Here is a 16111-nt window from a genome sequence, read left to right on the forward strand (position 1 = left end):
AACATGGAATTTATTTAACAGCTATGTATTCTGACCATCACATAGGAGAGTTTTGGCAGTAGATTTTGAGTGTTATTAATTGTTTTAACTTTACAGGGATAGAGCTGTACATTGTTGAAAGTATGTGGTTCAAACATTAATGCTAGGAGTGGTGGAAATACATACATTTTTTCTTCTGAGTTGGAGAGGATTTTACTGTAAAACATGCCTAATAAGTGGATGGTTAGGTAATGCTGCAGTGCAGCAATTGCAATATTGTAAATCTGGGAGGTTTCTGAGAGCTTCCCTTTAACTTCCCATTATTGTCTTCTGTTTTCATGATATTTTTGTAATCTATTTGATAACAGCTGCAAATGCTGCACAGATCCTGCAGCCAAGAAGACAAAAACTCCCTCATAGGACTGCTTACACACTGATTCTATGAGTTGTCACCGGAAGGAGCAAAACTACAAAATATGAACCCAAGTGAGACTAGCAGAGGTAATCACAGCCAATAAACAGGAGACTGCAGACTGGTATCTAGTCTCAGGGTAGAAAACACACCATTCCAGTTTGAGAGGTAGGTGACTGTTGGAAGTTTGAAGACTAGAAAATGTGTCTTTAGTAAGTCCACCAGGGTTTCGCCATCATTGGACTGCTCTAACAGCCTATGCTCAGCCAGGTTCTTCTGAAACTTCTTTTGATTTATTTTTGTGGTTTTAGTATTTTTATGCTAGAGCCCCTTGAGTTAATCACATGCTCTGATCATTGTCCTCTAATGTGCATTTTGAATATCAGCAGTGTAATTGATGGTGGTCTTGTTTTTGAAACTTGGCTGTTGTGGAAGGCAAGAGTCAATACCTCTTTTTTTCCTAATGAGGCAATTTTGAATGTTGTACGTTTCCAGCGAGTTTTAAGTACTGCATTCAGCATGGATATGGCAGTGACTTAAGATGTTTGCATCCAAGATACTTCCTTATTTTTCACAGTCTAAGCAAATCATAGGGCTTCAGTGGACTTCGAGGCCTCGTCTGTCTTTCTGTCCTGTGATAGGATCAACTCTTGCCAATTCTTTACCTTTATTTACTGACCTGCTTCTTAAAAAGCTGTAGCCTGATCCAATGTTTTATTCTCCTTATCTTTGAAGGCTACTACAAAATTTTAATCTTCCTTCCTGCAGGTTAAGCTTATCACTAATTTTACCATCTGTCATGCCATAGAAAACAAATTGTTCTCTTTCCTTCTGCAGTAGCCTTTAAAGCACAGAAGATTGCTGTCACACTTCTTTAAAAAAGAAATTCTTCTGTTTTACCTAAACTGAAGAAACACACTTTATTGAAGCTTTTCTCATAGGTTTTGTTTTCTAGACTTCTGATCTTCTAGTTGCTCTACTTTGAAGATTCTCCAGTTTGTCCTGTTTTCTTTTTTTTTTCTTGAAGTGTGATTTCCTTCTGTATGGTGCTTTATGAGTACTGAACAGAGCAATAGGATGACCTTACAACCCCACATGGTGGTATTTGTCTACATCCATCACACTGTAATGTTTACCTTATTTAGAAAAACCTGATACTGTTCAGTCATAATCAGTGTGTGATGCAGAATAAACTCAAGCATACTTTTCTAGGGAAGAAACCAGTTCTTTACCATCTTGTTTTGTTCATCTGATTATTCCTGGTTTTCTGCAGTGATTTGTACTGGTCCTTACTTTTGCACTGTTTTTTTCCCATGTGCTATCTCCAGTTTGCCAAAATAATTTAGAATTCTTATCCTGTAGACTCCTGCCATTGCTTTCAGATTTATTTATGTCTGACTAGCAGAGTAGTCTGGTCTTTTCTTTGTTCTTCTAACACATATAAATGTCATCTACAAATGAAGAACATCTAATAAAATAAATACTCCAGTCCATTACCCATCAGTGAGGAAAATACCGTACAGAACTGGATCCAGTACAGACACTATGGAGCCTCATCCAATATCAACTTCCACTATATGCACTCTGATAGTTCCTCCTTGAGACTGATTTTCTGAAATAATTTAAACTGTATTTTCCTAGCTGACATATGAAATGTCACCCGAGGCAATGTTGAAAGCCTTTCTAAAGTTGAACAATATACTTTACCAGAAAGTAGAGTACACTCACTAATTGTTATCTGATCTTATAAATGGTCACTGATTCTTCCTCTGCCAAGTCCAAAGCTTTTCCCACCTCCTAGACAAAATTCCTAGCCCTTAGAAGCCATACTTAATGTATCCTGTATTATTAGCTTTAATGGTGTTTTACTTCCTCTGGAATATGATTGTTGTGCTTTATCAAACAACAAAAAAAGTTAAGCAGTATTTCATGTTGCAAGTATTTAATGGATATTTCATTTGGAAGCTCACATTATTCTTAGCTTGGGGCTGAGCCTGTCAGCAGTTCAAAATATTCACAAGAAAAAAAAAAGCGCTTTACATTTACAAATTATAAATGAACATACATGTTTGTCCAGCAGGAAAGTGCTTAACTGTTCCACTTGGTTTTAGAGAGTGTGAAGGGAAATAAGTTTTTGTAACTTCATTTAATCAGGTTGCTTTACTGATTTTTAAACTGGCTCCGTAAGTTTCGCTACCCACAAACTTTCAGACTTTCTGTAGGTTAAGTTGTCCTTTTCAGTCACTTTTGAAAAGTGGAAATCAAACTAGAGAGACCTGTGTAAGATTGCTTAAATGATAAATGTACTGGAAGTGCATGAAATGATCTTTGACATAATTTATTTCCAAAAGGAGACTATTAACAAACTTTATTGAAGTAGAATCATAGAATCATTAAGGTTGGAAAAGACCTTTAATATCATAGAGTATAACCATTAACCTAGCACTACCAAGTCCACCACTAAACCTTGTCCGTAAGCACCACATCTACACGTCTTTTAAATATATCCAGAGATGGTGACTCCACCATTTCCCTGGGCAGCTGTTCCAATGCTTGACAATGCTTTCGGTGAAGAAATTTTTCCCAATATCCAGTCTAAACCTCCTCTAGTGCAACTTGAGGCCATTTCCTCTCATGCTATCACTTGCTACTTGGGAGAAGAGACCAACACCCACCTTGCTACAACCTCCTTTCAGGTAGTTGTAGTGAGCGATAAGATCTTCCCCGAGCCTCCTTTTCTCCAGACTATATGTACTAGTTCAGTTACTGTAAAAGAGCTAGCATGGCAATTAACTGTTGATATAATTTAGTAACAGATGTAGTAAATAACTCGTCTGAATTGTTTGAATAAGATTATATATTTATCTCAAGTATTTTATTTAATTTAGTAACAAATTATTGAAATAGTTGGACTTCCTTTGTTATAGATACTGCAGTTATTCCCCACTCTAAAATGTGGCTAGACATATGCAGGACAACAGACTAAGTTATCTTTGTTGACCCTTCTGAGTGTAAAATGGATGAATTTTCTTTAAGGCATGGATGATGTTAGAGCATAAGGCAGCAAACCAAGGAGCACAGATATATTTCAGCAAAAAGAAAGAAGAGCGTAACTAGGTTTTACTTTGCGTAGAAAGTTGTACATAGATATAGAAATAGAGGGGGATAGATTTAGATTAGATATTAGGAAAAAATTTTTTACAATGCGAGTTATAGAACACTGGAACAGGTTGCCCAGAGAGGTGGTGGATGCCCCATCCCTGGAAACATTCAAGGCCAGACTGGATGAGGCTCTGAGCAACCTGATCTGGTTGGAGATGTCCCTGCTCCTTGCAGGGGGGTTGGACTAGATGACCTTTGAAGGTCCCTTCCAACCCTAACCATTCTATGATTCTATGATTCTATAGGCAGAAAAGCATCTTTTTTTTTGTCAAAATACTGATGTTAAAGATTAATATAATAATTTAACCAACTAGGAGTTGACTGTACCACAGTTTCAGTTTCACAGACTTAAATACAGAAAACTGACTGTGCTCAGAAATGCTGATGTCCACTGCATGCTCTGTGCAGTGAGAATCCTGCTCCACGCCCAGTAAAATACAAATACCAGCACTTCCTTTGCAGAGATACTGTAAGGTACATTACAGCTCCTTGCAAACTTTATGATACCAGGAACCATTCAGGTACCAAAGATCCAAATATAAAATAAGACTAGCTAAACTTATTCAATAGGTCCCATCACAATAAAAGCCCTGATGTTATACCTGGAATAAAAATAGAGTTATGTTAATTTTCCTGTTGCTAACAATTGATTGAATTTTACGTGCATGAGAGTAATTTGCAATATTTTTAACTTTTTGGCCTCTTTATAGTAATTGTGGGAGTTTCTGTTGTAGAATTCCAGCATTTTCTGTTTTAACTCAAATAAACTGAGAAGCTAAAAATACAGGAGATTTCATTCAAAGTCTATGGGAATCAGATGGCTGTGGCTTGCCTAAGACTCTCTCTGAAGATGCTTTTTGTCTCTGGAGGGATCATATTGAGATGGTTGTGAGTAACACATTGTGGGAGTTTTTCCTTTAACACAGCTGTTGGTTTAATCATGTGCCAAGGATTTAAAACAATTGTGATTTATCAGATAGGGAAACAGAAACTTGATGTCACGCTCCTTGCCGGATTTTGTAGAGATTGGGATCTGGATTTGCATCTTTTTTTTTTAATTTGTCATGAGGGAAAAATACACTTCCTATTTTGTTACCTTATCTAAGATTAAAAAAGATGGGAATGGAGTTAGGGTAGAAGTAGACTTTGCACATGGAATCGTAATCCTGAAATAGCAGATGACACATCAGTTGAAATTTTAGGACTAAGGCCAATAATAAAAATTTTGAAATGATCTGCTGGAGTAGAAAATACAATTTTATATTTATATGTTTATAAAGTTAAATAGTGTTTTAGTTTTTATTTGTCACCCTTTCTCAATGTATATATTCATGTGTTATTGAACTGGTGAGATGGCAGCAGATTTGGTATCCTCATGCAATGTTCATTCTTATTCTTCTTTCTTCATTTTTCCTGTTAGCTGAAATAGTATATGGAAAGGTTAAAGGACAGGTCATTATCATACTCACTTGGCTTGAATTAACTGCTCATGTGAACAGTGCTGTACATGCGTGAAGGCAAGAAGATTCCCCTAGAAGGTAAACGCTCAGTGTGGGAGCTGCATGACACGGTTGAAGGACGTAATACAGAGTATATGGATTTTAACCTTTCCTCCTTTCTCATTCTTCAGTGGTCCTGTGATCTTTCTTTCCAAGGTATGCATAGAAGGAGGCCTTCCTCACTAGGTGCAAATATTGTTTTACAGTCTTCTAGGCCCTTTTCCTTACTGTTACGTGTAGTAATGTCTTACTGGTTTAAGAACAGAAAATTCATCTTCTCAGCGGGGCTGGGTAGTTGCTAAGAGAACCCAAGTTCCAAATCCACAGACCTTGTCTGAGGGTAATTAATCTGTGACTTTGAGTGTCTGTGCTTATAAAGGAATTAGACATAACCTTCTGTTCTTTTGTGGAACCTGTTAGGAACGAGTGGGATTTTGAAATCAATCAGTGCAGTTTTATTGAGGAACTTTAATTTAAAATTGGTATAACTTCTTATTTTACATCCAGCATTTGTTCATACTGGATTAGCATATGCAGTGTCCAGGTGCTATTTTTTTAATTGTTCGTAGAAACCATCCACTTGCTGTTAAGGCTATTCTTTCCAAGGTTTTGCTTTTCTCTGCAGTCTTACCACTCATCACCTGCCTGGCACCTTAGATGTGGCTAAGATCTATGCTGTAGCCTTCCCTTCACTGACATGTATGGAATTCTGCTAATTTCACTGTTGCAATAAGGTCGTAAAAGGAATGGGTGCTTCCACAGGTAACGGCTAACCTGGCAGGTGCCTTATGCAGATAGATAAAGATTAGTTTAAGAAATTTGTGTGACCTGATGATTGAAAATAATAATTAAAGGAAAAGCACTAATTAGTAAATGATAATAGTTATTACTGGCTTTGTTTGAAATGTATGATGAGTCGATTCAACTGTATCAGTTTAGGTGTCATACAAAATTCACCTGACAAAAATGTTCCTTTATTGGCTTTGTAGAATTGCCATCAAGCATTCTTAAGCTGGCATGCCAACATGTCTGTTTCCTTAGTTTTTTTTGTACAACTTTCGTACTACTTAAGCTAATAATTTCCTCAGGCTAATCTTGGTGGTTTAAGGAATATAATATGGCAACTGTTTATACATTTAAGAAAAAAATATTTCTGTGTTATGCTAATTGCCATTAATATATTAATATGACCCAATATGACTCCTTGCTGGTCAAGGATAAGATGACCTCAGCTTTTCAAAGCTGTAATTCAGTAAACACGCAAGCATATACTTAACCTTAACCATATATACTGTGCTGGGACTACTTGCCAGAAGTACACAGATGCTTAAATGTTCTGCTGGACGTAGTAACACTTAAATTGAAAGAAATATTTAGTGTTTTGCTGACTGAAGCCCTCACATCCACCCACTCCAATTCAAACATGTGCTGCTGTTGCATACGCCACAGCTATCTTGAGAACCCTTGGACTGACAGCGATGAGTTTCTGAACATAAATACTAGCTACATGACTCATGGTGATGAGAGAAAGTCAGAATGCATGTGCAGTAAGAAAAAACTCTGGTTATGACAGACTGGGTTAGAATAAACTAAAAATAATCCTAATTCCAGCCATTATCTTCTTGTTGATGCTTTGCTTCCTCATCTTCCTTACCATCTTCCATTGTTGATCATTACTGTATAGATTGTCACATCTGAAATTAGTGATTTGAGAAAAGAGACATATCTTGCACTCTGTTCTGGAAAGACTTTAGCATATAATAAAATGCTATAAAAATATTTAATGTTATTTTTTTTCTGTTTTAAAATGTACAATGTGTGAGATGAAGAAAAACAGACCACCTCTCTTTGAGCTCCTCCAATATGTTCCTGAAACTCTTCCTTTGTAGCTTGTGATAGCGCAAGTCATACATATAGGGGATTAAAACTAGGGGCTCTACCCTGTTAAATTCACTGCCTGTATTTTTGTGCAGGTTGTCTGATAATTTGTTTTAAGAAAAGCCAGTAAGACCACAGAGTCCAAGTGGCATATGCTGCCCTTTACGAGTACCAGTGATCACTGAAGACTTTTCTTCCTTTTGGTATTCCTGTGATACCAACTATCCAAGTCACCTAATTAACCTCTCTTCTAGCATGTGTTACTCTTTGGATACCATAAAAATGAAGTGCAGGGCAGCTGGGCACCTGTTGATGTGTCCCACTTTCACAGTGATGATTCCCACTGGTGAGCAATCCCTTCTAAGCAGTCAGATTGTTCAGAATCAGCCTTACTGAGAGACGAGCTTAAAGGATAAAAGAAAAGGCAGAATAGTTAAAATGCAATTCACTTTACAGTGGAGTTATTGTGTTATACTTTTTCACTTTAAAATAAAACTTGTCTTGTGTGTTAGCAGTTCCTTGATCATGTTCTTCTACCTTTTCCCCTTCCATGCCACCCCAAGCTAGACAGCCCAGTTTTTGTGTCTGTGCCTGGCAAAGGAAACTTCCTTCCTTACTTCCTGTGACTCAATATTTGAAATCATATGGTATTGTGGAGAAGTAGAAAAGGTTCCTGCCTTCCTTATTCCCTTTGTTTCTTTCTTCTTCCCTGATTCATTTGATAATAATTTCTACTGTATACTCTACTATACTGATAATAATTTCTGCTGTATATTCAAACATTTTCTTCTGGTTGCTAACATATTTTCCTGAAGGTATGTTGGTTAAACTAAACCAAAAATTATGAGAAATATGAAATGCAGTATCTTCTTCCTAGATTTACAGCAAATATGACTGCAAAACAATGACATTATTATAGCACTCATAATCTAAGGAATTATGCCTCACACACAAATCTTTCTCTTTTTTTGCATACTAAATTTTACAGGTTTTATTCTGTGAAGATCAGATAATCTGTCAAAATCTTTCTTTGTTTTTAAAAAGAGTAGTTAAAGTTTTCTGACTTTCATACTGTTTCAGAGCTTGGCTTACAAAACACAGCTCGCAATTGAGGTCAGGTGCTGCAATCTTTTGCCACTGTTCAGTGTGACCTAATAAAAGTGCATTTTCTTACAAACATGGCTTTCCCTTTTTGCTCCTTTTCCCTGTACATACTGCATTTTTGTGTGGTTGAGGCTGTTTCTTTCTGATTCAGTTTTTTTTTTTTTTCCCATACATATGAAATGTTTTGAATCAGATATAGAACAGTCTGTATCCTAGAAGAGGAACTGAATATTAAAAGTGTCTTCTGTGCTGAGATGGAGGTAGTGTTTCTGTTCTACCTCTTTACCTCAGTCCTGGAGCAAAGCCTATGGATTCAGATTTTTCCAGTATTATACCATTCTGTCTAGTAGAGCTAAAAAATAATAAATCTGTCTATTGGAGACAGTGTGCAGTCAACTGTCACCATGTTAACAAGTTTACAGTTTGGCTGCTTGTTTTGATTGGATCCTGGTGCGGTAGCCTTAGAGAGCAGATGTTCCTGGTGTAATCTGATAGTAATTTTTACTCTATTTTCTAATTTCTACTCAAGGATAGATGATTTGATCAGACCAAGGCCTCTCTCAAATCTCCACCATACTCTACCTCAAGCTGATCCCTTGACCTGAGAGAAAGAACAAACAGTTCTGCTGTAAAATTGTTTCATTTTGTCCTGTACCTTAGTTGTGTTTAGATGAATACAAGAGCACCAATAAGAACATTTTGGATAGTCTTTTTTTTTTTATCCTTGCTGATCTTTATCTATGGTTGGAAAACAATTCTATATTATAGATAAAATAGTAATAATTATATATGTAATTATGTAACAAGTTTAAGCACACATTTTTAAAGAAAAAATTGGAATAGAGGATTGTTGTCAGTAACAAATTATGGTATGCTGAAAATGTTTGTAAGAAGAATTGAGATGTACAGGTCAATAAATAAGGAATTGGAGCTCTGAAGGAAAAGGTACCAGTACCAAAACTGGTTGCAGCACAGGGTAATTTAAGAATTTGTTGTGACAGAAACTTTTTGCATATATCAATAGGCATGCAATAGGAATTAGAGACTGATTTAGCCCTGAGATACAATTAATTAATGGTTGTTATTTCTATTTTATGTTGTTATTGTTTGTTTCTTAACTGTCCCAGATTGTGGTAGATACAAAAACATGTTCTGTGCGTAGGCCTTTTTCCTTCTATAAACCTCTAACCAATTTGTGCAGTCTGTTGCTTAAACATCAACGCAGGCACGTGGACCAGATGGCATTGTATTTCTTAAGTCAAGAGTCAAGGCAGTCAAGTGATTTGTTTATATTAATCTGTCCTCTTTTGTGACTGATTCATTATTTTAATTATGTTAATTATTCTACAGAAGTTGTAATTTGTATTTTTAATAGTACTTTTAAAGAACTTGTGAATAAATATATTGTGAATAGATGTTAGTTTCGCTATCCGTATCAATACTTTAATGATAGATTGTGATGGTAACCCTACCTTCTTCCCAAGGTGTTAGATGCTATGCTAAATACTCAGTGAAAAATAAGAGACTGTTATAGGCAGTTTTGTTACGTCTGCGTATAACTGTGTCCTTACTTTCCCTCTGTTTTCACAGGGCACAATGACTACATGTGTCCCGCTACTAACCAGTGCACCATTGACAAGAACAGAAGAAAAAGTTGCCAGGCTTGCCGACTAAGAAAATGCTATGAAGTGGGAATGATGAAAGGTGGTATGTACACAGCAATCAACAAATCTTCAGCATTGGTGTCTGCCTTCCTGTCTTTTAACTTCATTGGACAGTTGATATGGTTCCTAAAGGAGGAAGGAACTAATTTTATTGAGCTGAAATGTATTAAATGAAGGAATGATTAAATAAAAAACTCCCAAATACCATGTTTTTATTCTTCCCCAAATTTGTGTCAAAATTAATAGGAACATTGACTTTGATGGAGCTAGGACTCTTCTGTTAATATTTTTTATGCTTTTTTTTTTTTTTTTTGATGTCTCATGGTAGACTTCAGACCATGATGAATGAAACTTAACCTGAGATTTTGTAGCATTTTGCAGTTCAGTAATAAAAGCACTGGTAGTCTCAGATCAGTCCAGATTCATTAAAATAAACTTGTGAATATGTAATACTTGTTCTGTGAATTCTAGAACCAGAAAGTCAATTCCTCTATTCCAGTGCTGAATGAATATTTTATACGTGAATTAATTTCACACAGCAATATTAAAGGCTCACTAATTTTATACAAACTGAGGTAAATGCTACTTTGTTCAAACATACTTATGTAATAATGATGTCAGAGAAGAAGAATCAGACACTGAATGCCTAGGCTAGGCAATGCCTAGGAATATGATTCTATGATTCTATGATTTATATACACAGTGTTTACCTTTTGGAGGCAAAATTAGAAATCTGTGAGAATACAGAACAATTGCTATGGTGTGTTCTTAGATGGAAGAGTTATTTTGTAAAATAGTTTTGGTTTGATCTTGAAACTTACCTTTCTCCTCTGTCTTACAGTACCTTATGTACAGAAATTAGCTATTTTAAATCTTTTTTAAAAAGCCATGCCCCTCAAAATTAAGAATATTTAGGAACAGGAAATCGTAAAGTTTCATATTCTCTTTAGAGCAGAAGAAAACCTCATTATATCCTGCTAAGAATTTCAGCATGCTTTTATTAATGAAGAATAATCACTAGCTTTATCTATCTATAGATCACTACCTATGTCTATAGGAAAATTTAAAAAAACTAGGAAGTGCTTAGAATAGAAAGGATTAAAACCCATGTCTTATGTGTGAAAGGAGCTAATTGTTAAATTACACATTGGTTTTCCTGTTCTCTGGCACATCTAATGCTTAACTTATTAAAAAAAAAAACAACTGAGGCAAGATAGGGGAGTAGCTCATCATATTTTGCCTTCCCATGGCAAAGGATTGTAAGTCCAGTTTGTGTGGTCAAGGTAGGCCAAGTCTGGGAATCTTGGGAGAAAGAATAAAGGGGAAAGAGTAAAAGAGAACCAGTCAGTTGCTGTGCTTTGAGGTTGAATTTGCGTTTTTCTCAACTCAGTGATTAGGCAGGAGCTGTGACTGATTTTGTTAATCTCAGTTTTAGGATGCAAGCAGGAGGAAGGTATCAAAACATTTTAGTTCTAACACTTAAGACAGTAGCTAATTTTTTTTGGTAAGATTTAGTTTATGGATCCAGACTTTTTCAGTTCTGTCTTAACATCCTGGTGTATATGGCTAGAAATCTTTAAAGTAAAAGGTATATTATATTAGTATTATGCTATGGTCCAGAGAAGTTAAAGTTTCAGATAAGGCAAACTACAATTAGAAAATCCCATACATAAATTTGCCATGCAGCTTTAGCTTTGACCCTTGTACATATGCCAGATCATAGTAAATATGTCCCTGCTCCTTGCAGAGGAATTGGTCTAGATAATCTTTAAAAATCCCTTCCAACCCAGACTATTTTATGATTATGTTTTATGTTGATGGTATTACATCTTTCACTTGGCACATTTCCTTCCATTTATACTCATGTATTTAATGATTCGCTGTACCAGTTTGATGTTTTTCATATCTCTTCTCTAAGATACATGTTAAAATAGTTTTTTCACTGTTCCATACATAATTGTTTCAATCACATGAAAATGGCACAGAATTCTCCACTAGTATTCTGTAGATTAAAGAAGTCCAACAAAAGACTGTAATTTTGTCAAAATTTTCTTTCTAATACAGATGTTCTAGAATTTTTATTTCATACAGTCACCCTCACTTGAGTAAAGTCCTTTGGATTTCATCCTTTCCTTTTACAATGCTGTAAGAGTTCTGTAGTCACTACAGCAACTAGCAATTCAAAAATAGTAAATGTTGTGGTTTCTTGGTGTTTTGTTTTATTTTGGTTTTTTTTTTTTTTAAAGAAAACCAAACCCAAAAACTAAGCTCACAATCTACAAACAAGGAGATCAGGTGCATAAATTCTGCCTGCTCCTATAGGACCACTAATAATGCACTGAAGTCCATCACCGATTCATAGATGAGAATTTAAGAATATTTATTTTGTGAAGTCTCAGAAAAAATTTCTCAAGATCCCTCAGTTTCAGGTTATAAATCTGGCATGCCTGCAGATGAAGTATTCAAGAAATGTAAAGTTAATGTAGAATGAAGTAAAGCATTCAAGGTTCTGCTAGAGTAATTAGTGATCCTGTATTGTCCATGTACTGTGGGAGAAAGAAATAATTTTCTTCAGGTAGTACTTCATACTCGTCGTGTTTCTCTCAGATGAAGACAAAGGTTAAATGAATATTCTTGGTATGTCACCTGGTTAACTTTTAAAGTGTTAACTTTTAAATATTTTAAAATATTTTTGATTGTTTTTTATTTTCCCTGAGGAGATCTCTTAAGCTTTTCTCTTTTAATAGATGTCTTAAAACACTTTCCTTCAACACACTTGAATTATGTAGTGCTGTGGTTATACTCAAGGTCCACATTTTTTTTCTAGTAATTCATAGTTCTCTTGAGCGAATTTTTTAGTTTAAATGATCTCCTTTTATTCATACTGAAGGATTTGCCCTGTTTAAAGGCAGAAATTATATCATGCATTTGAAAAATATTCAGTTGTATCATATCTCACTTCTATATCTATCTGCAGTTTTCTTATGATGATATACCTTTTAGACATAGTGGAAAACAGCTGTAATTTTTTTTTTCTCTTAATGTAATCTCAATTTTCCTTCTGCACTGAATTAGCTGAGGTTTCTTAATAAATTGTCAAAGCTGCTAACTCATGACTTTTATTTATGATTTAATTTCTGAGCAATGCTGGTATTCATTATTGAGTTTCAGTAAATATGAGGGAAGCTAGATAAAATCTGGATTAAATGTCTCTGGTTGGTTTTAAACATAGGTTGTAAGCTATGGTTGCTGATGTTTTTCTCCTAGAAGGCCACATAACGCAACATAAAAAAGTTCATATATATTATTTTTAATAGAGTGGACACAACTGAAATACGTTTTTTAGGCTTCATTCAGAAATAAACACAGGCTTCAAGTGGCTCTTGAGCTAAGCTGGAGGAACATTTATTTATGAGTTTCTGTCAAAATTTTATAATGTTTTATCTCACTATTCTTTCATCTTTTAAAAACTTATTTCAGTGCTAAAGAGTTATTTTCTTTCTTCCTTCTTGTGTTTGCAAGTGTTTCCTTCTGCATCAGCTGTTACTGTGCTGCTTTGAGAGACAATTAGACTTCCAGAATCTCTGCTGATGTAGTTGAGGCAGAATTTATAGAAGTTATGTTTTGTCCAAATGTTTCACTCTCTCTTTCTGGATAAGCCAAAAAGACCTTAAAATTACATAATATTATTTGGTCTGTGCACCCCTGTTAATACATGAGGATAAGCTCCTTGTCATGTCCCTCTTTCTTCTGGTTGGGGAGAGGGAAGAATACCTTCGTTTTTGTTTATGATCCACTGATGCATTTCTGTTCTGATTTGGAGAAGTATATTCCAACTTGCTATTTCACGCCATGGGGGATCCCAGCTTCCAAATGGGATTTTTCACAGCAATTGCAATCCTGAAGCTCCAACCACATGTATGGTCCAGGTGACCTCTGCTCCAATACAGATCTAGTTTTTCATTTCTTCATTGTTTTAATGTTTTTTTCATGACTTGGCTCCAAGGGACCTCATCCTCTGAAATCAAAAGCAGCTTGTTTTTATTGTTATTTATTAATTAGCATGCTATATTCTTCCTCTCCTTTCACTTGTGACAAGTCAGATTTAACAAGTGCTCTGCAGGATCAGAGCAACGGAGTGCTAGTGGAATCAGTGTCTATGGCAAAAGTTTGCTATAACATTAAATGCTAGATCCTTAATGAAAAATCAGTTATTTGCCTGGTAGTCCATTTTTAGACACCTTAAGGCCTACATAATTCTATAGATTGTTGAACATTGATGGCTTCCCAACCTCAAGTTGTACGAAATATGGCAATCAAGCATTTGAGCGCTCATGTGCTAAATCCCGATGGTGATCATGTATATGATCAGGGGTGTTTACTGTCTTTGAAGAGCCTGAAATTTCATGTTGTAGAGAGAAGATTCTGAGTGTTGTTTCTTGTGACAATGAAATTACAGCATCACAGTGTATTTGAAGCTTGCATTCTTCAGTGTTGCCCTCACAAAGTATCTGAGAACCCTTCAGAGATGAGTGTCATACAGCTCAGGGATGACAAGTCTGCGTTTGCCATAACAGCGTGTTGTAACCACATGGCAGGTACCTGTAGAAACATTCATTAACTTCTAGAGATTGGAGTCTAGAGACTGGAGGCTTCCAGATTTTCTCTTAGATTGTCTTGAACTAGTTACCCACCTGTAACTACATGGGAATTCAGTCTGGTTGAGTGTAACAATGTTGCTGAAGTTTAAGACAAATTTTTACAGGGAAAAACATTTGGCAAATTTGCCATCCTCTCAGAGGAAAAACCTTGCTGATTTTTGTCTTTAAATGGAGAGAGCTAAGCTTCCTTGCTGAATGCTATCTTTGTTCATGCTAAAAGGCTAGAGCGTTATTAAAATCATTCTCAAAAGCAGAGGTAAATCAATGTCTGATGCAACTGCTGGAAGGGCTCCAGACTTTGTAGTTTTCCATGTAATTATCTTTTAGTGAAATCTTATATTAAAAATAGAAATTAGTGAATGAATGAAAATGGATTAACAGTGTAAAACTATTTTGATTTGTCTGAGGAGAACCTTTATGATATTTATTAGACATGCTGTTCTCTACTCAGCCAAATAACTCTGTAGGCGGGACCTGATAAATGTTTGAGGCAATGGACATTTTTAAGATGTAATTGATGGGCTGAAAGCAGGTACTCAACCAGCATTTGAAGCAAAGTTTTGTGAGTTTAAAACAGCCTCCTGGAAAAGATGATGGAATTGAAACCAGACTTTTAAATGAAGTGTTTCTTTTTGCCTTTTGTACACAGGCAAAGTGAACTGTTGCAATTGAGTTTTCTCCAAATATAATATTCCACTGTTCTGCCCATAAAATATAAAGGAGAGACCATTGTTGTGAACACTTTTTTTCGAAAATACTTTATCTTCCCATTCCACTTCACAGAATGATCCAGGATGGAAGGAACTCTAGGAGGTCTCTTGTCAGGCCACCTCCTCAAAGCAGGTTCAACACTGAATTTAGATGAGGTTATTTAAGACTTTTTACAATCGGGTGGAAATGGGACAACCTGTCTTCTGCTTATTTATATGCTATAGCTAGTTATAGAAGAAGTTTTAATACTGCAGAATTTTTAATGTTTTACTTCTGAATACTTTTTTGAGATTTGAAAGCTAATTATATCTGTATATTTGTTTATATTTGTGTTTTGGCCATTTATGTACTTAAAAATTCATGATTAGAAATTATTTTAGTTGTGCTATTACTTGGGAATAGATACAGCAATGAGACAGCCCCCATCGAAATTGCTGATTGATTTTGAATGAAGTCCAGGATCCTTGCTGTGTCTCCACCTCTGTCTGCCACGTGTTCCTTCTAGAAGTACCTCAGGGTGTCACTGTGCATTTACTACTTTTGAGAGAGCCTGTGCAGGTCAGAACAGCTGGTGTCTTCTCCTTGTTGAGCTGGAGAAATTCCTGCAGTACTAGAGCTTCTGGTTCTTCACTTGGTTAGGCATTTACAGGTCCATTCTAGCTTTGTCAGTCCTGATATATCAGGCCAGATAGCTTCAATATCCTAATTCATTTATCTAATTTCTAAAAATGTAGCAGTTACAATGTCTCACTCTCTTTGAGAATTATACTAATGGACTCATGCTCCTAAAACTACTTTGCTTGTCCAAATCATGGTTGACATATGGTTCCTGTAAAGGCTTTATTGTGACCCCTGAAATGTTTTTGGCTTCACTGTAAATATTGCCTAGAAATGGGGCTGTTGCCATACTTACTGTAGCCAAAGCTTAGTATGATTTGTGCAGGAGTGTCAGCACTGAAGGGGTGCAGTTGAATAATGAATTGATTGAACTTCTCTTACTTCTCTTCTACATCATCTTCTCTGGTGCTCTTTAAAACATGT

General features: G+C 35.7%; 1 protein-coding gene across 1 annotated transcript in view; it reads left to right on the forward strand.

Moving 5' to 3' along the window:
- Positions 1 to 16111, forward strand: part of ESR1 (estrogen receptor 1) — a 154317-nt gene that overhangs the window by 82481 nt on the left and 55725 nt on the right. Inside the window, exon 4 of the mRNA XM_086743373.1 lies at positions 9625 to 9741. Coding sequence (XP_086599499.1) covers positions 9625 to 9741 — 117 coding nt within the window. The remainder of the gene's footprint in view (positions 1 to 9624; positions 9742 to 16111) is intronic.

Source organism: Chlamydotis macqueenii, chromosome 3 (genome assembly GCF_036417535.1).
Source record: "Chlamydotis macqueenii isolate bChlMac1 chromosome 3, bChlMac1.mat, whole genome shotgun sequence".
Lineage (NCBI taxonomy): Eukaryota > Metazoa > Chordata > Aves > Otidiformes > Otididae > Chlamydotis > Chlamydotis macqueenii.